The 23402-nt window shown below is 45.5% G+C and overlaps 4 protein-coding genes across 4 annotated transcripts; 3 read left to right on the top strand and 1 right to left on the bottom strand.

The window, feature by feature from the left end:
- Window positions 1-7997: 7997 nt before the first annotated feature.
- Window positions 7998-8363, top strand: LOC128847666 (histone H2B 7-like). Its single transcript, XM_054047259.1, has one exon. The coding sequence runs from the start codon at window positions 7998-8000 to the stop codon at window positions 8361-8363; it is 366 nt and encodes a 121-aa protein (XP_053903234.1).
- Window positions 8364-10158: 1795 nt separating this feature from the next.
- Window positions 10159-11573, bottom strand: LOC128847391 (histone H1-like). The gene is made up of 2 exons (XM_054046783.1): window positions 11553-11573; window positions 10159-10620 (listed from the first exon to the last, which is right to left on the bottom strand). The coding sequence occupies exons 1-2, from the start codon at window positions 11571-11573 to the stop codon at window positions 10159-10161; spliced, it is 483 nt and encodes a 160-aa protein (XP_053902758.1).
- A 1490-nt stretch (window positions 11574-13063) lies between these two features.
- LOC128847390 (histone H1.4-like) lies at window positions 13064-13600 on the top strand. The gene has a single exon (XM_054046782.1). It carries the CDS (start codon window positions 13064-13066, stop codon window positions 13598-13600), a length of 537 nt encoding a protein of 178 aa, XP_053902757.1.
- Window positions 13601-17099: 3499 nt separating this feature from the next.
- On the top strand, window positions 17100-17636 carry LOC128847661 (histone H1-like). Its single transcript, XM_054047254.1, has one exon. The coding sequence runs from the start codon at window positions 17100-17102 to the stop codon at window positions 17634-17636; it is 537 nt and encodes a 178-aa protein (XP_053903229.1).
- Window positions 17637-23402: the final 5766 nt, after the last annotated feature.

Genomic DNA, 23402 nt, shown 5'->3' with positions numbered 1-23402 from the left:
ACCCTCTGTCCCGATTTTTCGCACTTGCTGTCTGGTCAGCCGATCACAGAAATGAGCTGAGCCTTGAACAAGGAATGGTCTTTGGCTGATCGCATTGTGTCAGTTTTAATCAGCCTGTAGGTCAGAGTTAGAGACTCTGGATGACTCAAACAAGAGGGCCCCGTGAGGCGGGGGAGGGGGGCAGGAGGGGCTAGTTGAGAGAACACTAGACTGGGCCTCAGGAGACCTGGGCTGTAGTCCCAGCTCTGCTTCCGGGTGATCTTCCTGACTCAGCTTCCATACACGTCAAACAGCGATGATGCTAATAACCTCCTTTGCAAAGTGCGACATCAGAGCTAAATATTATCATGAAAGTGCGTGCGCTCCCCGAAGCTGGAAAAGCCGCATTCGCCCGGGGCATAACTCCTCGGCAGCCAATGGGGCTATCGCTGGGATGCGTCTGACCCTGAGGAAATCCCTCCTGGCAGATCGGAATGCAAGCTGCTTGCTTTGGCCCATTGGCCATTGCCCTTGGAAGCAAGAGGTTGATGGCCCATTGAAATCAACAGTGAGCCTTTCCACTGACCATCACAGGTGTTGGATCTTATCAGTGAAATGGCACAATGACTTGATGTAGGGTAGGGAGACGTGCTCTAAGCGAGTGCAGTTGCTACCATGTTGGCTCCATCACTTGTGGACCTGGGGGGTGGCACAAGCATAAGACATGCTCGTGATGATGCAGGTGTAGCAAATCCAGATGTAGTGTAGACTGACCCCAAGAGACGACTCTAGGCTTCCCTCAACCCCCACAGAGAATGTCCCTAGTAAGGAAAATCTCCACGCTATTACAGTGCTTCTCAAACTGTGGGTCGGGACCCCAAAGTGGGTCGCAACCCCGTTTTAGTAGGGTCGCCAGAGCTGGCTTAGACTTGCTGTGTACCAGAGCCAAAGCCCAAGCGGAGCGCTTCAGCCCTGGGTGGCGGGGCTCAGGTTACAGGCCCCCTGCCTGAGACTGAAGCCCTTGGGCGGTGGGGCTTTGGCTTTGTTACTCGCACAAAATTCTCTGTCACTTGCTCACTCTGGGGCACCCACCTTTACCCAGTTCCTAGGGCTCAAGGCTTCCACCTTTACCTAGTTCCTAGGGTTCAAGGCATAACCCTCTTAATTTAGGCATTCACCTTTACCCCGTTCCTAGGGCTCAGGCGTAACCCTGTCAATTTAAGTACCATTCCCTCCAGGCAGACACTCATTCCTGGTGGGCTCCGGGCAGACACCCATTCCCTCTGGGCCTCCAGATTAATCTTTTGCGGGTTTACAGGGTCTTTTACCAGTGAAAGAGCCCTACACAGTAATATCCTACTTAACCTCTATTTATTAACAATTATCAAAAACAGAATACAGTACTACACATACAGTGCTCACCACTCCCAATAAGGCAGATGAACTTTTCTTGATGGCCAGTCAGGATCAGGTCCATCTGGGGGACTCCAGTTTCTGCACAGTGTCACTGGCAGAGTGTTGAGGTCTGGCAGCTCTGATCTTTGGGGCTGTGTCCTGGAGTTGGTTCCCCAAAGAACTTCCTTTGGACCCCAGTTTTTATAGTGAAACTTGATTCCTGCTTAGCTGTACCTCGACCAAGCATTTTACTAAAATTTTACTAACCAAGCCTAACAAAATTCTCTAACCAATCCTAACCCAAAACCTTAATTAATTTACACCTAGCAAAATTAATTATTCGGCAGACAGAAACAATCAAAGGACCGGACAGTGATCATGCAGACAAACAATAGGGAAGTGGGGACCATAATGACAAAACAATACAGAAATGGGGATTTCCCAACCACAACTACTGATAAGTGGTCTCCTGCCAAGCTCTAAGATACAACCACATTTGCTTTGATCCCTCAGACAGAAACAAACACCTACAGGATCTCTATCAAGCATTCTTAAAACTACAGTACCCACCTGGTGAAGTGAGGAAACAGATTGACAGAGCCAGAAGTGTACCCAGAAGTCACCTACTATAAGACAGGTCCAACAAAGAAAGTAACAGAACGCCACTAGCTGTCACCTACAGCCCCCAACTAAAACTTCTCCAGCGCATCATCAAGGAACTACAACCTATCCTGCAGGATGATCCCTCACTCTCACAGACCTTGGGAGACAGGCCAGTCTTTGCTTACAGACAGCCTCCCAACCTGAAACAAATATTCACCAGCAACTACACACCACACAACAAAAACACCAATCCAGGAACCAAACCCTGCAACAAACCCCGGTGTCAACTCTGTCCACATATCTATTCAAGGGACACCATCATAGGACCTATCCACATCAGCCACACCATCAGGGGCTCGTTCACCTGCAAATATACCAATGTGATATATGCCATCATGTGCCAGCAATGCCCCTATGCGATATACATTGGCCAAACCGGACAGTCTCTGCGCAAAAGAATAAATGGACACAAATCTGACAGGAATCATAACATTCAAAAATAAGTAGGAGAACACTTCAATCTCTCTGGTCACTCAATAACGGACCTAAAAGTGGCAATACTTCAACAAAAAAACTTCAAAAACAGACTCCAACATGAAGCTGCAGAACTGGAATTAATTTGCAAATTAGATACCATCAGATTAGGCCTGAATAAAGACTGGGAGTGGTTGAATCATTACAAAACCTCAACCTAATTTCCCCACTACTAATTTCTCCCTATTGTTACTCACACCTTCTTGTCAACTGTCTGTAAAGGGCCACTTTCATTACCACTTCAAAAATTATTTTTCCTTCCTTGGTATCCTGCTGTTAATTGATTTCTCTCGTTAGACTGACCTCACACTTGGTAAGGCAACTCCCATCCTTTCATGTATTTATACCTGCTCCTGTATTTTCCACGTCATGCATCTGATGAATTGGGTTCTAGCCCACGAAAGCTTATGCTCAAATAAATTTGTTAGTCTCTAAGGTGCCCCAAGGACTCCTAGTTGTTCTTACCAGACAGAATGCCATCAAACTAAGTCTTCTTTAACCGTTTTAAGATCTGTTTCCTTATCTAATGATAGTGGGTGCCATTAGGACAGGATCTCCTTCTTAACAGCCTGGTATTACATTATTTTAATCTAATTTAGATGAAATGTGAGGATGTGACTTCCTGCTTCTCAATTAATGGTTGCTGCTCTTTTAATCTGGCTGCAGACAAAGGCCTTAGGCTTTCAGCCTTACAATATGGCTATAGGCCAAACAATCTAGCTACACGAAAAGGCCTTATCTTTACAGTCCCCCCCCCCCACACACACACACACACCTGGGGTGGTAGGGCTCGGACGGGCTCAAGCTCTGGCCCCCCTCGTGGAGTCCTGTAGTCATTTTTGTTGTCAGAAGGGGGTCATGGTGCAATGAAGTTTGAGAACCCCTGGTCTATTGTATAGCTAGAGAATAGTGATTGTGAAGGGGCAGCTAAGTGGGGGAGGTTTAGGTTGGATATTAGGAAAAACTTTTTCACTAGGTGGGTGGTGAAGCACTGGAATGGGTTACCTAGGGAGGTGGTGGAATCTCCTTCCTTAGAGGTTTTTAAGGTCAGGCTTGACAAAGCCCTGGCTGGGATGATTTAGTTGGGGATTGGTCCTGCTTTGAGCAGGGGGTTGGACTAGATGACCTCCTGACATCCCTTCCAACCCTGATATTCTATGATTCTAAGGTTCATTCACTGAAGGATAGAAAACAGAGTTGGTCAAGAAATGTGGCTTTTTATTTGTTTGTTCCCCTTCCCCCTCCACTTGGGTTAATTTTGACACACACACAAAAAGGGGGGAGCTTGCCTATGTTTTGAGTGGAGAATATTGCCTTTTTGTACAAAAAAACAAAAAACAAAAAAAAAAACCCACCCCGAAAACCAGAAAACTCACCCGACAGCAAAACATTTCAGCTGAAAAATGCACCAAACCACACGGGTTTTTGGCTAGCAGCATTGCTGAAAACTGGAAAAATTTTGGGTGAGGATTTCAAGTGACCAAAAAAAAAAAAAAAAAAAAAAATTAAATATTTGTTAGGAAAGCAAACAGCCAGCCATTTTGTACACACGCACACACACACACACACACACAATGAGTTTAATTAAAAACCCAATTTTCCAGTGAAAAGAGGTTTCGATGGAAATATTTGACCAACCCTAGTAAAAATCATCTCAAGAACGTTGTGATTCTCATTAAAAACCTACAGAAAACCCTGTTAAAGACTGAGGCTGTATTGCATAGACAGGCCAAATAAACAGGGATGGCTGACTGGGGATAGCAGCCTTAGGCCCAGTTTATAAGATGATGCAACATATTGGCATCTAGTTTCCTTCTAGGATCCAGTTCGCAGTGCAACAATACCTCATCTGGAAGGAACAATTGCATCTCTCTAGCTCAGCTAGTTTTTCCTGTCCCTAGTGCCACATACTTTCCCTGGCAGCTTTTACCAGTTCAAGGGCAGGGACCAATTGTCCTCTGAGAGACGTCAAAGGAGAAGTCTGAATCTCCTTCCTTTGGAGTGTCTTTTCCTGTGTTTTAGGGAGCCTGCAGGGATTAGAACGGGATGAAAAATGGGAGGGGGTGGGGAAGTTGCATAAAAATGAAATTTCCAAGTTATTTTCATTTCAAAGTGTGTGGAAATACCCATGTTTAGAGCTCTGTTTTTCTCTCTCTCTCAGAAACTTTGTTGGAAATGATTGAGATCCAATAAAGTGAGTGGTAGGCATGGGTGCCAGGTTTGCATAATTTTTGGTGGTGCCAAGGAGCTGCCTTCTCTGCCATTGTGCAACGATTTTGTGACTCATATTAAGACAGTGAGTCTTCATCTCCATCTAGTTACTGGTCCATGTACTATACCAATTAATAAGCCTGGTCCTTTAGTACCCAGTGGTAGCGGCTGGTGCTTTTAGAGTTGAAGGACTCAGGTTCAAACCTCACTATTTCCATAATTTAAGTGCAGCTCCCTACAGTGGAAGCTTTTGTAAAAGCTGCTCTTCCGTCCCCACTTCCCTGGTGGGGCTGCTCTCAGAGCAGGGACAGAGCAGGAAAGGGACGAAGAGGAAGCCACTATATTCAGTCCCTGTGTTGCTGTCACGCCCAGCTCTCCAGCTGCACACAGACAGGGAGAATGGAGGAGACTGTGCCTGTGAGCGGGGATATAGAGCCCTCTATAGTCCAGAGGGGAAGTGACACATTTTAGATACGCTGCTCCAGCCCTGGAGGAGAAAGGAAGTGGTAGCCTTGAAGAGAAAAGGGTCAGCACCCATTTCTCTAAATGCTAGTATTTAAAACGTCAGTGTCTACTGGAACTAGAGCGTCAGAGTTAAGGTGCTTCAGGTGCTGTTTCTATTCAATATAGAGAGTTTCTATTCAATGTTTTGTGTGTGTGTGTATGTGTGTGTGTGTGTGTGTGTGTGTGTGTGTGTGTGTGTGTGTGAGAGAGAGAGAGAGAGAGAGAGAAATGGCTATTTGTGTGACCGTAGCTTGTGATTTCCTTAGTTGGTAATGTTTCTATTTGTATTTTTGTGGTGGGTCTTATTTTGATATGAACATAGCAGCTTTAGCTGGAAGGTAATTAAAGGATTTGGGGGGTTTTTTTGAGGGGGATTGGAAGAAAAAGTTCCACATGGGAACTTACCCTTTTATATGGTCCCATAGTTGTAATCATTTCTTTCTCCAGGTTAGGTGGCTAAGCATCTGGTGGCTGGAACAGGTGAAAGAGACAAAATTAGTATATTATAATTCTGTATATTGCAATAGCCCATAGAAGTCCCAAGGGCTAGATCACATAAAAAATCCACATGGAAAATGTTGGCTTTTTATCTCCCATCTCCCCCCATATTTTTCTTTTTGTTTTGTTTTTCAGCACCCAAAAATTCTCAGCCAAAAACTGCTGAAAAACAAAAAACAAATAAACCAAAAGTTTAGCAACAATTTTAAAAAATGTTTTTGTCTAATTTTTTTTGTTTCAGTTTCCTGATTGGAAATAGATTTTTTTTCAGTTAAATTAGACAAATTCTGATATTGAAAATAATATATAAAAAAAGTTTTGAGGGAAATTGTTTTGACCATCCCAACTAGAGCCCCAATGTGTTAGTACAAACACATCAGGAAAAGACAGCCTCTGCTTCTCAAAATTTACAATCTCAATAGACATCTAGAGACAAGTGGATGCAGCAAAGGATTGGTGGAGGAGCACAGGTTATCTATAAGATTTCATGCTGTCTGCCTGGCCCAAGTTTATGGTGATGTTTTTAAAAATGTAGTTAAGGTATTCCCTTAAAAGTAGATTGAAATTTTTCTATCAAAACTGAGTTTCTTGACTGAAAATTGAGTTTTGGCCAAAAAAAAAAAAAAAAACAATTGAAAAATCAAATGCCTGAAAACCAAAATATGGAAACAGAAAATTTTCCATGTGGAAACACTTCCATGGTATCTCAAATGAAGCAGCCCAGAGAGAGACTGGTTGTATAGGTGTGGAGAGGTGAAAGTTAGAGTTGATGAGACCCCCCCCCCACCCACTCTGGCCAGCCCCCTCTTAGCAGCAGTCCCTGGCCTGGAATCTCATTCTCCCTCCAACCGCTAATTTCATATCGGGGAGACCTGATGGAAAACTAGCCGAGCTGAAAGCGACCCCAACAGGTCTTTGCTGCTCCCCTGCTGGACCTGGCTGGAAACGTACTGTATTGTCGCCAGACCTCTTTTTCTTCTGTATATACTGCTCTATATGCACACAGCCTTTCAGTCACCCGGGCATGTGCCTATATTTGCTCCACCCAGCAGCAGCAGAATCTCCTTTTGGGGAGAATTTTGCACCCAGGGAGTGAAGGGGCAAGAATGAAGCAGACAGCTCTTGTGTGCTAGCCATGCCAAGGGAATCGTTATCAGGCAGAGCACCCAACCTACATCTTTGTACAGAGGTTGAGCTTCTCTAGCTATATGCTGGTAGATTCTCAATGATTTAAACATAAGACCGCCATATTTAAATGGTTTTAATTGTTTAAGTTAAAACTACTTCCAACAAAGTCTGGATGTCAAGTCAAAAATCTGGGAAAATGAGAATGGAAGAGGGGAAAGTATAGTATCCAGAAAAGAAAACAGAAAACAACAGGGGCTCTCTCTGGTCAAAGGTTTTGAAACCTGGGTGCCTAGAGTTAAAGTCTTAAGTTCATAAGTAAACTCCAAAAATGTGTAGGCTTCCCCCTCCCTTAGAAAAAGTTCTAAGTCATCAGCAGCATCTATTTACCTCCGGAGTAGCTGCTGGGTGGACAGTGGTTTTAGAATCAGGACACCTGTTCAGGCACCTAGGAATAGATTTAGAAACTTAACTTCAGACACATAGAGAAAGATTAGATTAAATGATTTTCTCCCAAACAAGTTAATTGTTTAATAAAGGATAGCAGTGACAAAAGTTAAAAAAAATCTATTCTTTGACCCCTGCAAAAGAAGCTACATGGCTCTTTTGTACACATGGCAAGTGCTGATCAAAATGTCTATTTTCTGTCAGCGTGAAACTGTGTACCAAGAAGCAAAAGACTAGTGATCAGAAGTGCACTGAACTGGTTCTTGTTACATCTATGATTCACGTATAAAAAGGGGAAATAAAATGATTTTAAAAATACAGGAAAACAAGATAACTTTCAACATGCTAGCCATTCTCCAATGGGAATTTAAATCATAAATATTTTCTGACTTTTACAAACCTTTGTTGGAATCATAGAGGATCAAACTGCTTTGTTAAGAGTGGGCTAATCTAAGAAGAAAGTTTGGGACAACACTAGATCCTATCATTTATGCCACCTTCTCAATAGCAGAGGATGAATAAAGGGAGCCGTCCTGTTCAAGCTATCAGACTGGACGCGCGAACGAGGAGTGGTTTCTAGGGGAGGGGAGGACCGAAGACCTTTCAGTTTTCATTCAGGTCGGCACCCAGTCTATATAAAGAGGAACTTCTAGACGACTAGCGTCTTTTTATGTTGGTCAGAAGCAGAGAAGTAAGTGAGGATGTCTGCGCGTGTGCCGAAGAAAGGTGGGAAGAAGCTGATTGCGGAGGGTGCGAAGAAAGCCGATAAGAAGCGGAAGAGGAGCCGCAAAGAGTCTTACTCGATTTATGTCTACAAGGTGTTGAAGCAGGTCCATCCGGACACGGGCATTTCTTCTAAGGCCATGAGTATTATGAATTCCTTCGTGAGCGATCTCTTCGAGCGCATCGCTTCAGAGGCGTCACGCTTGGCTTTATACAACAAGAGATCGACTATCAGCTCCAGAGAGATCCAGACCGCGGTGCGCCTGCTCTTGCCTGGAGAGCTGGCGAAGCATGCTGTGTCGGAAGGCACTAAGGCTGTCACCAAATATACCAGCTCTAAGTAAAGCCTTGTGTCCTATACCTGTGCTAAGGTGAAACCATCCACCGAATTAAGACCCAAAGGCCCTTTTAAGGGCCACCCACTTTTCCCATAAAAGACCTGCTCATAGTAAGGGAAATTAGTCTAATCAGATTAGTTACGGATTGAGATGTCATCAGTTAAAATGTTCATCATTCCTGATTCTATAAAATTGATAAAAGCAATATTGGTAAAAAAAACCGGTAAAAAGGTTGTTTTTTAACATAGCCACATAAACAAGAATTATTTGTGGAAGTTACGTTTGGCTTATAAAATGCGGTTTACCTGCTAATAAATTCTTTGCATAGCAGATACTCTAATCCCTAAATAACCTTGCCTTTTTATATTGAAATACGGGTATCAAACGCAGCTAGAGAATTTTTTTGTAGAAACTTTAACTTATATTGATGAATATTGCAAACTGTTGAAGCGTTTTCATTCGCAAAGGACTTGGATACCAAGGAGTCTTCATTTCCCGAAGACTGGAAAAACAGCCGCCCCAAAGCTATAACGAAGCGGAAACACCACAATCCGAACAGAAAGGGGATGTGGAAGGAACAAGGTATAAACTAAAAAACTTTTTTATCTTCCCCAAAATAAACCTGAAGCCACCCGGCTGTTTCTCTTTACCACTTCCCAGCAATATATTAACAAAATCCGCTGATAAAATTTCAGTCTGAAATGGTGGTTTTCCTCACACAATTACAGCCTGCTGTCACTGTCCCTTTCAGGCAGCAAACCAGGCACTGTCTTCTGCGAAGCTGTCGCAGGAGCCTGGGCATGGCCGTGGAGTGATGCTAACTAAGCGGCAACCTACTTGTAAATCTACATTTCAGGTGCAGACAGCTCGGAAATATACCAGGAACCGTGGGGCAAGATCTACTCGCTGCCTTTCCAGCTGAGGGAAAACCAACCGCGCTCAGAAATATACGGAACGGATGGCGGCTCCTGCTGCTCGAGATCACTGGTTTATCAGGTCGGGGCGGCAGCAGGCGTGTGACGTTTATCTGATGGGGGAGCAGGTCCTTTGTGTTGTGAAAGTTTCTTTAGAAGTCGAATTCCTCCTAAGTCTTCAACTGGAGTTTTTTATAAGACGGGGCTACCTACCTATCTACCGTCCCTGCTCCCCCCGCATGTACATATTCCAATCTGCCCTTGAAAACGCAGGAATCTTGGCCCTCCACCCCAGCCAGCCCTGGCTTCAGGCGGGAGTGCAGCTGCGGCAGAAACAGGACAGTGCTGTCCCGTCCATGAACCCCTCCCCAACCACGGGTAGTCACAGAAACCTTTCGAGCATCCTACCATGACTGCATTATGGGCAATACCAGAATGCACAGAACGTGGGGATTTAGGTTGTTTCCAGATTACTTGTACGTTTCCTCCACCTGTCACATCACATTCTGAGATAAAGTTGGGAATAATTCTGGGGTTTAAAATGTTCATAGTTCGATACACACAAACTCCTATAGTTTCTGGTCACTGATTTTTCACACTCGTTCCCGTCAGGCAGTGACAGAGGCTCGTCATATTTAATAATATAGTAAACCAGCCCGCATATCTCGCCTCTTTCTAAAGGGGAGGGGGAAGACCTAAAAAGCCTATTTCTGGTTTCCCCAGCGCACCCACTGTTTTCCGCTGAAATCAAAGGGAGATTTGCCAGAGCTAGGGATGCAGTGTAAGGGAGACATCAGGGCATTCGTGCTTAAAGCTCTCCTGGACATGGTTTGGGGTGGCTCTTAAAAGAGCCGTTGTTGTTTCGTTGCGGTGAATCAATAGGTCTGTTAAGATTTCCGCTGGGGAGCCATTGCCCCGCGAGCAGAGGAAGCCGCAGAAGTCTTGCCAGCTCCTTTGCCTTCGGCCACGTTCCTTATCTTCCCGGGGGGCTTTGTCCCCGTCCCTTTGTTTTTCTTCTCGATCTTTTTAGCCTCCTTGTTGGCAAGCGGCTTTTTATCTGCCTGTCTCTTCTGCTTTGCCGGCTTCTTGGCCTCCTTGGTCTTGGGCAGCTGCAGAACGAGCTGCGTTTTGCCGACCCCTGGTTCTTTGCAGAGCTTGTAGGAGCCGGGAGCCCCAGTCACTCCAGGCACCTTGCACAGGATGTTGTTGGTGACCAGCTTCTTAAGCGCCGCTTTGATGCGGCTTTTGTTCCTCTGGACGTCGACTCCCGTCGCCGCCAGCTCCTTCTCGATGGCCACCAGGGAGAAGCCCTTGCGGCTCTTGGAGAAATCCACGCTCCACAGGATGAGCTGGGCAAAAGCCGGCCGCTGTCTTCGAGGCGGCTTCTTCTTCCTTCTCTTCTTTTTCCTTTGGCTGGCTGGAGCTGGAGCTGCGGCTGGAGCTTCAGCTGCCGTTTGTGCTGTATTCATCTCGGCCTAAAGGGGGCGCCGCTTCTGCAGCCACCAGCACTGCTCCAGGCGCCTGCGGCGCAGTCTGTCCCCCAGTCGCTGCTCTCGCCGCTCACGCCGCCGACTGGAAGCCAGGGCTGCTGCCCGCGGCTAATTATAGCCGGGACCCCGACGCAACCGAATCAACCCCCCGCCCCTCCTGCTGCCGCAGCTCTAGGCTCTCCTCCAAAGTGTGTCTCTCCAGCACCGAGAACCTGAGTTTCTAAGAGCACACGAGGCCTCCTGTCATTCCACAACAGACATCTTGTCCAGATCGGGAGGGTGTTTCATTCCCTGGCGTTGGTGTTAAGGAATGAACCTCCTGCTGAGGGGTGTGGGGGGAGAGAGAAAGTGAAAATAAAACCACCAAAGCCTCGCACACAGCTCTACACTCAGACTGGAGCAGTATTTGATATTTTTCTCTTAACGAATGTTAAAATTCTCAGCCTTACCTCTGACAGAAAAAGGAACAGGGATGAATGAACAAATCAACCTATGAAGGAATTCAATAGATGATTTTGTGGAGTGGGGAGGAATTGTTTTTAAATAGAGCAGGTGAATTTATCAGTCAAGATCATCAGGGATCCATCCCATCCCAGCTGCTGGGACTGGAAGACGGGATAGATCGCTAGGTAATTGCCTTGTTCTGTCCATTCCTTCTGAAGCATCTGGCATTGGCCACTTCAGAAGACAGGATATTGGGCTAGATGGACCCAGTATGACCATTTGTGTTGATGGTAGAGCATGACAGTTTTAGGAGGGAAAAAAGAGAGAAAGAAAAGGGGCTCTCTCACTGGTTCATTTAGGATCCTCATTCTCATTGGCTCAGGGGACCTGGACTCCTACTAGCCAATCAGAATGGAGGAACTGCTCAGCTCTAAGGTTATAACAAAAGTCGCTCAACCATTCTGTTTTGTTGAGAGAAGAAAGGTGTTCTGTTAATAGGGGGATGTAAGGCTGCTTGTGAGGAAAGGAAGTTGCCTCGGTGAAGTCTTGTTCAGTAGGGTGGGGCTACGGTTTCCTGTGGGTAGGCTGTATAAGCTGCTACACGAGCTGTAGTAGACATGTTGCCTTTAGATAATTTAGTTGTTGTGCTGAAGTATCTGAGAATGAGTCCTGGGAAAGTGAGACGAGCCAAATTGTTCGGCACCATCCATAGTTTGCTGTCTACAAAGATTGAAGAGCTGAACACGCTCTTGTGGAGTCTTGCCCAACATTGAGGCTGTGTTTTTGTGTGAGAAAGCACCACCCAGTAACAGTAGTGACTAACACTGTAGTATCAAGAACTAAGGCTGTGTCTGTTTTTGCCTTCGCTTCACCTTTATAGGAACAGGCATAGCAAATTCTCCCTGACATAGATAGGAAGAAACTTCTGATAATACATTAGCCCTACTCTTCATTCTAGCCAGCTATTGTTAGCTACGGGGCTTTCCTTCTTTAAATTTTACCCACATTCGATTTACTTCATTGATCTATATGATCTTCATGATAGAAAACACTGCAAAGGGAGCACTGATTACAGGTAATGCATATTCCACCGGTTTACAATGCATATAATTCCATAGTGTGTGCATACAACAAAATAAGAATTTGTCTCAGTATGTGGCCAGCTAAGAAATATACAGCTCCACTGGGTATCTATGTATATGGGATATGTTCATTTGCACATTTCTGAAAATTTGTTCCTTAAATGAGAAAAGTTCAGATACATAAACGGGAGATTTTCATGGCCGTTAAACTCAGAGTTGGGAGTCTTCATTAGAATTAGGCTATTCCAGTTAGGCCTAATTGTTATTTGTGACTTTGAAGCTCTTTCTTTAAAAGTCTACAAGGACAAAAGGATGCAGAGTTACAGGAGAATTAAGAGCACAGTCATGAAGGATCTCACTGCTGCAGGGCTTTGTGTAATTTTTTTGGCAGGTGAATGTATTGCTTAATGTTTGTAATCCTCAGCCAAACACATTTGTCATGTAGTTACATAGCCCAGTTTTGTGACCTATCCCAGACAGCAACTCATAAATATTTCGGACAACGCCAGCGGGGGAACTAGCTCAGTGCCCTGGAGCGGGGAGGGCGAAAGGATTGTGCAAATCGGGGCTGGTGCTTTTGGGGGGCAACATGAGTGGGACGGAAGAAACACAGGCTGGGGGGAGGCGCTGGGGCAGGAGTAAAGCGGGGGATTGATTCGGTTGCGTCGGGCTCTGCTCTCTATCTGGCCTCGAGCGGCGGCCGCCGGGCTCAGTGTCAGGGCGGCGGCCCCACGTGCGGGTCTGGGTGGCAGCAGCTGGGATTGGGTCGCAGGGACATGCCCGGTTCAGTTTCTCTCCCCGCGGCTTTTGCGGCCTCCCGCGCGGCTCGGGAGAATCCCCGGCGCAAGAGAAGGAGGAAACCGACTCTCAGCCAGGTCATTCTCCGGGCTGCTGCTGTCCCCGCTGCCGGCAGAGGCGCCTCTCTCGCCGCCATCAAGAAGATGCTGGAGGGCGAGGGATACGAAGTGCGGAAGAACAAGGGCCGCATCAAGGCTGTGCTCCGTTATCTCCTGAGCCAAGGGGCCCTGCGTCGGGTCAGCGGCAGCGGCGCCTCCGGCTCTTTCAGTCTCCAGCGGGGAGGCGGCGCCGCCAAAGCAGAAACGAGGGAAACAGCCGCGGCCAAGAGGCGCCAGAGCTCGGCGAAGACAGGAACCGCTGCCTCAGGGCCAAATGACCCCAGCGGGGAAATCAAACCGGCTGCTGCGCGGCCCAAGAGGGTCAGCGGGAGCCCGGGCAAAATCAGGGGGACGGTGGCAACGCGCAGGAAGCAAATCTTAGAAGATATTATTAAGGGCACCTTCCTTCTGGAGTGACGGCTCAGGCCAGGAGCGAAAAACAAAACCCAAAACGGTTCTTTTCAGAACCATCCCCAGCGTTCATCAAAAGAGCGAATGTCTTTGCTCCCTGGTGCTATATTTTGTAACGCGGCTTTTTTAGAGATTTGGGAGGGCTGTGTGTTTGTATGTATTCCTAGAATAGAAAGCAAACGACAGCACTACCATTGATGAATGCATTTTATGATAGGCGGGTCAGGGAAAACCAACAACACCAGGACAAGGCAGGGAGCCTTCAAGATTAGTTAGATCCTGCCATTGAATTAACTGACTTAAAATAAAGGGGGGTTGACCTTATTTTGTTGTTGTTTTTTTATTTGGTAAAGAAGGTATATATATACCACGTTTATATAGTTTTCACCTTCCCTAACGCATAGGATCTGGTCCTAGACAAATACAGAAAAAATGTTTTTTTAAAGGTACATTTGTGCTAACGCTCTTTTAGGGAAAGTTTTTGGGGGTGGCTCTTAAAAGAGCCTTGGATTGATTTACTTTTTTCGGTAGAATGAGTCAGTAGAATTATGCCTTTTAGGGCTTCCCCTCGAGAGATGTTTCCCACTGCATAAAAGGATACAGAAGCGACAGTTTCTCCAGTTCCCTCTTCCTGATCCACAAGAGCCTCTGCTTTCTTCTTGGCTTTTTTCTTCGCTGCTTTTTTTTCCTCTTGCCCCCTGCTTCTTTGGCAATTTGTCCTTCTTCACCAGCGGAGGGGGTAGCTTCGCTTCTGCGATGAGCTTGTAGGAGCCTGGGACCTTAAGCAAGACATTCGTGGCGACCAGCTTCCCAAGCCCCGCTTTGATACGGGCTTTGTTCTTAACGTCGATCCCCGCCGCCGCCAGCTCTTTCCTGATGACGCCCAGGGAGACCTCCCCGGAGTGCAATCCACGGTCTGGAGAATGAAATGGGCAAAACCTTCGCGGTCTTTTCGAGTTATCGGTACCGCCTTCCTCTTCTTCCGCTTCGTTCTCTTGCTGGCTGGCTCCTGGGAAGGGGCAGCCGGCTGATCTGTGTTCATCTGGGTAGATACAAGAGGCGCCGCGTTTTCTATTTTTGATAGTTGTTCTCTACTTGTTACGGCGCCGCCTGCACCTCACGCTGCAGCAGATTGAAAGCCGCGCACTGCTGCTGCAGCCCGAGGGGTAGTTATACCCCAGTGTCTGACGCAACCGAATCAACCTGGTTCTATCCCCGCCTCTCTCTGGTCCTCTAGCACTAATAACCCGTGTGTTATGTTCGCCTGGTGACGCTGTTTCGTTCACCAGAGTTTGGTGATCAGATAAACTAAAACACTCAATCTCTGTCAGGGAAAATATACAAAAATCTCGAATCTGCTCCCCGGCTAAGGAAGCCAATAAACAAAAATCGTGATTTTTCTCCAAATTATTGTTAAAATTCCATCATTTTCTCAGGATAGTCTAGGAGAAGAGAAGGGTTTACACACTATGGCATTTTAATTCCATGACAGATACTTTAGAGGCGGGGAAACATTGGTTCTATTTTTGCTTGGTTTCCCGGATGAGCTAATGAAAAGGAGAAATGTTTGGATCCTTAATTACATATCAAGAAGGCGAGGCTGATGGGTAGATACAGAAGTGAAGGGTGAGACCTGTACTAGCGAAAGGTTAGGTGGTAGGCGGTCTCAGTCTCGCTTCAGGTCTGCCACTATTTAATACATGGGAACTCCGCGATCCTACGTTTCGTTTTTTTGGTTTTTTTTTTTTGTGTGTGGGGGGGGGTTGTTTGTTTGTTTGTTTTGTAGGGAAAAGAATAGGGAGAGAGGTGTGTGTTTGTACGATGAAGAAATGTAGACAGATGCTGATTGGTGATGTCTCAAAGAAGGGTGCGGAAAAAGAGTAGCGTTTTATTCCGCATACCTGTAAGAGATGCTGAAGTAGGTTCACATGGGCACTCGGGCATGGGGTCCTGAGCATCTTGAATTCTGCCGCAAATTATCTGTTTGAGCGCATTGCCACAGAATTTATCGTGCCTATCCATATACAGCAAGCGATGGGAAGTCAGCTACAGGGAAGTCGAGACTGCTTGGATCCTGGCCTGAAGCGTGAGTGGGTTTGTCCTTTCTAGTCCCCCCCCCTCTTCCCTCTCCCTGTAATGCTAAGTGTCAATGATCTTTTTATTTATATAACTATCCAATCCTAAAGTCTTTTCCTCAATAATTTTGAGTCCTGCTGGGTATTTATTCCGTTAAATCATTCTTGTCCGTTTTAAAGTTATTCCATTTCGATGATATGGTTATGTTGGATGACATCTTGGTCCTGTAATGTGAGACAGCAAATGTAGCACCTGAATTATCAACTTCAATCAAACCATTACTTTCCCCCCCAATAGGCTTGTGCTGGGAACTCGACATTTGAGGCACCCATAGCCTTTAGACACTTTTGCAGATTATAGGCTAACACCTTTAAACCAGACGCATAAAACAATCGGGATCTAAATAAAACGAAATAAAATAAAATGCCTCTATTGTAAAACCCAAAGTATGATATCAAAATTAGCTTCCCCTTTTACTAAAAACCTATACCTTAAAACAATATAATTATTTTCCAAACACATGAAAATAATTATTCTTCCTCCCTGTTACATTTTTTTTTGCATGTGTATCCTATAGTTTTCTGCAACTTTTGCTCTTTCTACTGAAGTTAATGGATGTTTTGACATTAATTTCAGCCAGGTGAATGAGAGTAGGATGCATCCCTATATAAATTAAAATAGCAGTATGTTTAAAGTACATTGCAATGTTTTACTATGACAGAAAACTAGAGATATTTATTTCCTTTTGAAATTAGACAAAGCCTTATAGGCGAGTATGGGGAAGCCTAGGTGTGTTTCTTGTTTGTCTTTGGAAGGGCACTGCACAAAAAAACGAAGAAAGAAATCATTTAATTTCTTTGTGTGGGATACCTCACTCCGCCTTAATACTGTTCCCTCGATATCTTGAGGGCAGGCACAGAATTGAAATTGTAATTTAAGATTAAACCCAAATTTTGTTTACTTTTGGAGGACAGGCAGGTGGATAAATCGAGGGTTTTGTCGATTTCTGGCGCGGGGAGCTTATTCAGTGGATCAAAAAAATGCAGCGAATAAAACCACCTAACAGTCCTAGCCTGGGGACGTCTACGTTAATTGATCAAAAAGCCAGTGGGGCTTTTAAAATTAGAGATCAGTGGAGTTTCAGAAACACAGATTTCTGAGACGCTGGGAGGCAAGGGGAGGCTGATTGATTCTGTTGCGTCCGCCGTCGGGGGAGGCGGTGCGCGCGGCGATCTGGTTGAGTCGGTTGCGTAGGGTTCTGCTCTATATAAAGCCCGTTAGGCGACCCGCGCGATCAGTTTGGAGCGGAGAGTCGTGGAAGCTTCGTGGGAGCTTGTCGCTTTGCAGCTCAGAGGCGGCAGCAGCAGCGGTTGCAGCGAGGCGGCGGCGGCGGCGGCGGTTCTTGTGGCTGTGAATACATCGGGGAGAAATGCGAAATTTAAGCTCCGCCTCCCAGGCTTCTCTCTCAGAAGGGGCTTTAGCTACTTTTCTACCTAAGAAGAAAGGGAGGCCGTCTCTCCCCGACCTCATTCTGCGGGCTGTTTGCGTCTCTACAGCCCGCAAGGGCGCCTCTCTGGCTGCCATCAAGAAGGCGCTCTTGGCCGAGGGGTACGACGTGCAGAAGAACAACGGTCGCCTGAAGGCGACGCTCAGCTCTCTCGTTAGCAAAGGGCTGCTGCAGCGGGTGACGGGCAGCGGCGTCTCGGGATCCTTCAGGGTCAACAAGCGCCAGAAGAAGGGGGGCGCCTTGAAAGCAACGAAGAAAAAAACGGCCGTCAAGAGACCCAAAACCCAGATAGCGGCCAGGAGGTCTCCGAAAAAAATTAACCTCACAGCAGCTAGGAAGGCAAAGGGGCCCGGCAGGGAAACCAAGCCAGCTGTTAAAAAACCCAAGGCCCACAAAAACCCGGCCAGACCCAAGGGGAGGGCTGCCCCCCGCGGCAAAGCTGGAGGCAAGAGGCATTAAAAACACATTCCTCGTCAACTAATAAATATAAACTCAAAGGCTCTTTTAAGAGCCACCCTCAATATTCACTAAGTGAGCTGTTGGTTCGCCGGGAGAGCATGGGCGGTGCGGCGTGAGCTTTTACCGACAAAGATGCTTCTTGGAGGGAAATCTTTGATTTGGCATTTTATTCTGTGTATTTTACTAACAAGATTGCCTAGGGCAACGTAAAAAACTCTAAAATTTCCTATTGAAAAATATTCCAAGTTGATTTTTAAAGTAATCAATAAAATCGTCCTCCCCTGAAAAAAAGTTCCGTGGAAAAAAATCTTCACGTAAACAAATACTTTAAAATGATCGGTTTACTCCGCAGTAATGATCAAAATTGTAACCTCAATACACTTTTATTACGAAATTTATATCCACGTTTGTCGCTTTAACGATTCTAGCAGAGAACCGGAGCTGGTGCCTGTTTCCTATCAGGTCCGGCGGTAACTTACTGCCCAATGAAAGTGCAGGCCGCCTTCCCCTGACCAGCCCCTGTCCTCCCCCACAAACGCTCTACCAGTTATTCATCTTTTCATCCAATTAGCACCCGCCCTTGCCGCTATACATGAGCTCCAAGTTGTACCGTATTTCCCGTTGTGGTTATTTGATTGCGGTTTTCTGTTTTTGTGGTGTAGCGATGGTGAGCCATTCACTGTCTGGTTGTGGTGAGAACACGGCAGAGTGCTCGGAAATCTGCTTGGGGGAGATGCCACAGAATCAGCAGGCACCTAACGCTGTTCGGAAGAGTGATCTTGCTGCAAATGGGATGAAGAAGATTAATCCGTATCGATTTAGCACTTGTGGCGCTGCAGGAGATTTGCTATTGCGGCTGCTCCCTAAACTGCCTTTGTAGCTAGCGCCTGGTCAGAAAGTCGCTCCGGATTTGAAGAGCGACCTTCGTTTACAGAGCTCCGCTGTCCTGATCCTGTAAAAACAACAACGAAACTTATCTTCACTGGGCTTATTAGAAGACAGTAATTTGTGAGCTGTTCCACTAAGCGAGACACCGTCCCACCGGCAGATTTCCGACTCTCTGAGCGACCTGCTTTGTTCTCCCTACAATAGTGGGATACAGTTTGGCTCCTTTAGGAACATTCATGGATTTATGAACAAGGCGCTGTGTTCTTGCTACCACCTGGGAGAGAAATGCAGGAATGAAACAAAGATCCTTTGCTGGGCCACAGTACTTCCCCTGTACAGTATTAAGAGAAAAAAAATAAAAGACATCCCCCCCTCCCCACACAGTTTTTTGGGTGCTCCTTTGGGGGTCTGGTTTCTTTCTTCATGAGTGACATGTTTAAAAAAAAGGCATTCCCCACCCCTGGGGGCATAGCACATGTGCTTTGTAATGGATAGAGGTAAAATTAAGGGCTTATTTTAGTAAATATTTCATTGTATTGATACATCAAACTGAAACCCCGATCAGGAAGGCAGCCCAACTATGCTAGGCGCGATCCGGCCCTACAGGCCCGGTCCCTGTGAGCAAAGTGGGAGCAAAATCATCTTTCCATTCCCCCCGCCCCCCAATGAAACAAGTCTATAAGTCAATCTTCAAAAGTCAGTGTCGTTTGATTGGTTTCCTAAACAAACCAATGAAAAGGCGAATGGGCGGAGCGCGAGGAGTGGCTGTTCGCTGCTGGAACACGCCAGGGGGCAGTGTTACCTGAGGGCCGCAGGGTAAGAGGTCTCAGTCTTCCTTCAGGTCCCCCAACGCACTATAAAAGGAGTTCGGGCCGGTACAGTGTTCAGTTATCTATGTAGAGAAATGGGGTCTGGGAGGAGAAATGGAAAGAAGGCGGTTGAGGAAACTGGTTAACTGGCAGCTTGATAGTAATATAAAACAGGCAAGCTTTATTATTTATATCTCTAAGGGACCGTAGGTAGCTAGTTCTTCTAGACACAGGCTTGTTTTCAAAGGTTAAGAGTATTATAAATGTAGTTATAGATAACTTGTTTAAGTATACTAGTGTAGTAACAATATGCCTGGTGTGGTACAGTAAGTGCTTGACCATGAATTCTAAGAAGGACCCTGGCACTGGTTTGCTTATTACTGTGTGGGGACCTATTTAAGCATGCTGTATTTAAAGGTGCCAAGGTTGATGCTAAATACACCACCTCTAAGCAAAATCCTCTAGCTAGCCCTTTGAAATAATTAGATTCCAAACACACTTTCAAGGGTCACCCCCTTTTTTTTTTTTTTAAGTTCAGTAGAATCTTTAATTGAAGAATGCTATTATAATACTTATTGAATTACAAATTTTTAAAGTATAGTAAATGTTTACATAAACAAAGCCTATAAAATTTTGGCATTTATAGGTCCTATTCCAGTAGCAGTAAGACAAAGAAAAACCACAACCTCTATCTGTAGAAAACGTGAAATAGTGCAATGATTTACTGTGGTAATAAGTTTTATGTAGGTGCTTTGCCTAAACTCATTCAATACTTCATCTTTCAGGAAGAACATTATACGGGGGAGGTGTGAAATGCAGTGATAGTTTCATGAACCTGATAGTCTTCAGATATGGTAAGGGCTGTTATGAAGAGGATGGTGATCATTCTTCATGTTCATTGAGGGTACAAGAAGTATTTGTCTTAATCTTTAGCAAGTGAGATTTAGGTTAGCTATTAGAAAAAATGTTCTAACTATAAAGATGCTTAAGAAATGGAATAGCCTTACAAGGGAGGTTGTGGAATCTGTCATTGGAGGTTTTTAAGAACAGCTTAGACAAACATTGTTAGGGATGGGCAAGGTCCCTTCCAGGCCCCACATTTCTATGATTCAATGAAAAATCCAGAGTACAAATTAAAAGGAAAAAAGACTCAAAGGTACGAGGGGGGTAAAAGCAAGATCCAAAGTAAAATGAGGCAATAATAAATAATTTCTCTAGCTGAAAACCATGGTTTTATTTTAGGTTTCCCTCCCAGCAAATGCTATTAACACGTGTAAAATCAACCTTGAGCCAACAGCATCCAGAGTGTTTATGAAAACTTTTTAAAACCCAAAACCTCGACAGCCTGAGCTACAAACCAGCTCTGTGAGCCAAGGGTACTAGAGAGACAAGGTGGGTGAGGTAGTATCGTTTATTGGACTAATTACGGTTGGTGTGAGAGAAAAGCTTTTGAGCTACACTGAGCTCTTCTTTGGGTCTCTGTGTAAGCTCGTCTCTTGCACCAACAGAAGTTGGTCCAAGAAAAGTTATCACCTCACCCGCCTCTTCTCTCTACTGTCCTGGGACCAACATAACTACACTACCACCGTATACAGTCAAGGCTATTGCAGTTTTATCAAGCTGGGTATGTGACCCAGCCACCACTAGAAGGGGATAAAGCGCCACACTGAGTGGAGTTGGATTACAGATCCATTGATAAAGCTGAAAGCTTCTGCAGGGGATTTTATCCTTTCGGCCATTCCTAGCCCCCCATCACTCTATAACTATCCCTGCCATGCAGCAGGTGGGGGCACCGTGACACTCTGGGAGTGGGCCAGGGATGGTGAGAACTAAGCAACAAACCGGGCTCATTTTTCTGGTTTAAGTAAAGCTTAGATCATGTCTCCAAGAAGTTGCACAAAAAATGACTTTCTGGCTACCCCTAAGAAGAGCTGGTGAACATGCTCACCAAAGGATCTTTGCCTCTTGGGCTCTTTCAGTGAGTGGGTGTTCAAATAAATCACTGCCAGAGCACCCAGGTAAACACCCACCTCTCAGTCTCCTCAAGCCAAAAAATGATAGCGAATGTTAGAGAAGCCAAGAAATCCGCCATCAATGAGAAACATTAAATAGAGCGCTCAGGAAATGGCACAAGACCCTCCAAGAGGGCCAAGCATCCCAGTGAAAATCAGCGAGAAGACTCAAAAAAAGCAGCAAAAGTCAGAGCACCGGAAAGCTCACAAACACAATAATTCTTCTTAACAAAGAGGACCTCTTGCTGCATACTGGCAGAGGGCTCTGTCGGCCACCGCCCCATCTGATGCCAGGCTCCGTAAGGCGCTGACTTTCTTTGGTGTCTATTCTTAGCTTGGCTCCTGTCTCCTCAGCTCTGGCAGATTCCCAGCCAGTTCTCTCTGTCTCCTCTGGGAAGGAGCTGGGCTTCCCTGCTCTTCTCCCAATTCTTGGTCAGCAGCTTCCTCTGCCACTGACAAGCCCCTCAACTGTCTTTCAGTTCCATTAAGTCAGGTTACCTTCCCCACCATGGTAAAGGGTTCCTGGCCATTCCTTGGCCTGTCTCTGCTCCCAGCTGATCTGGGTTATCCCCTTCACTGGATCAGTCCTCCTGCCTCTCAGTAAATTCTTTCTCTCTCATCTTTCTCTATGAGCAACATGTAATGCTGCCAACCTTCTCCCACAGAGGAGAAGAGCTGCTCCCCTTCCCTGCCCTTTGAGGAATATCTGGCATCCCTGATGCTTGTGTCATATATTTGATTGTGTTGTAACTTCCCACGCACACCACACTTTCTCAAACAGTTTTTCATCACACCAATGTGAGTGGTGTTTCCTGTTTATGTTTATGTTGAAGAATCCAAGTATGAAACACACACACACACACACAACAGCTAGGGAAAAATAATAGTATGTGTGTGTGTGGAGGGGGGGAATAAAAAGAACATTTTTTTTAATAAAAAAGTTTTAATTAAATGCATGTGCAGCTTAAAAGGTGTTGACTAAAGTTGGCGTGAAAAAAAATGAACCAATTGGTGTTTTTTTGGGTCACAATTTTGGAAGTTTGCTGACCCGCTCCAGTTCACAGTCACAGTTGGCTAGCCCAAGCAAAGCAAACAGACGGCCTCAATTTGAGAAGATTATTTTGAAGGCAACTGACACGTTCCCATTTGTCCTAAATCAGAGGATCAAGGGGATTATTATTATTTATTCATTGTACAGTAGAACCTCAGAGTTACAAACACCAGAGTTACGAACTGACTGATCAACCACACACCTCAATTGGAACCAGAATTACACAATCAGGCAGCAGCACAGACAAAAAAACCTAAAAGAAAGCAAATACAGTACAGTGCTGTGCTCAATGTAAACTACTTAAAAAAAAGGGAAAATTAAAAAAAAAATTGACAAGGTAAAGAAACTGTTTCATGTTTGCTTCATTTAAATTAAGGTAGTTAAAAGCAACATTTTTTTCTGCATTGTAGAGTTTCAAAGCTGTATTAAGTCAATGTTCAGTTGTAAACTTTTGAAAGACCCACACAACGTTTTGTTCAGAGTTACGAACATTTCAGAGTTACGAACAACCTCTGATCCCGAGGTGTGCGTAACACCGAGGTTCTCCTGTATTCTCATAGCACTAATCATTGATCAGGATGACCCATTGGGTTCGATGCTGTAGAGACATAGACCAAAAACCACAGTCTCTGTCCCAAAGAGCTCAACATCCAAGTAATAAATTACAGTGTCTCTTTCAATAACATTTAACACGCTTGTTTTTCTCTTCCCTTTGCCGCACCTTTCTTATACCTCCCCTGCTCCCTCCAGGTTCCCCTGTTCAGTCCCTGCCTTTCTCCCTGAATCCTTCTCCCTCACCAGGTTCCCCTTTTCAGTCCCCACTGTTTTTCCCTTTGCCCTGCCTCATTCTCAGACCCCCATGAGCTGTCATCATGCTACATCGGCCTAGTGTGGGGTTTTAAACGGGCTTGGTGCAATGAGTTTGGCTTATCCAGCTTGATCCTTTGGTGCTCGTCTGCAAGCGGGAAACTTTTAGGGCTAAGTGACACTTCGTTCCCTTGCTGTC

Source organism: Malaclemys terrapin, chromosome 13 (assembly GCF_027887155.1).
Source record: "Malaclemys terrapin pileata isolate rMalTer1 chromosome 13, rMalTer1.hap1, whole genome shotgun sequence".
NCBI classification, from domain to species: domain Eukaryota; kingdom Metazoa; phylum Chordata; order Testudines; family Emydidae; genus Malaclemys; species Malaclemys terrapin.
This window is presented reverse-complemented; position numbering and strand designations above follow the sequence as displayed.

Bases quoted from the DNA above. Each gene is read 5' to 3' on its own strand.
- LOC128847390 (XM_054046782.1), top strand. From the start codon at position 13,064: ATGCCCGGTTCAGTTTCTCTCCCCGCGGCTTTTGCGGCCTCCCGCGCG.
- LOC128847666 (XM_054047259.1), top strand. From the start codon at position 7,998: ATGTCTGCGCGTGTGCCGAAGAAAGGTGGGAAGAAGCTGATTGCGGAG.
- LOC128847391 (XM_054046783.1), bottom strand. From the start codon at position 11,573: ATGAGGATCCTAAATGAACCA. The intron at 10,621-11,552 runs GTGAGAGAGCCC...GCTTTTGCCCAG, and splicing joins TGAGGATCCTAAATGAACCA to CTCATCCTGTGGAGCGTGGA.
- LOC128847661 (XM_054047254.1), top strand. From the start codon at position 17,100: ATGCGAAATTTAAGCTCCGCCTCCCAGGCTTCTCTCTCAGAAGGGGCT.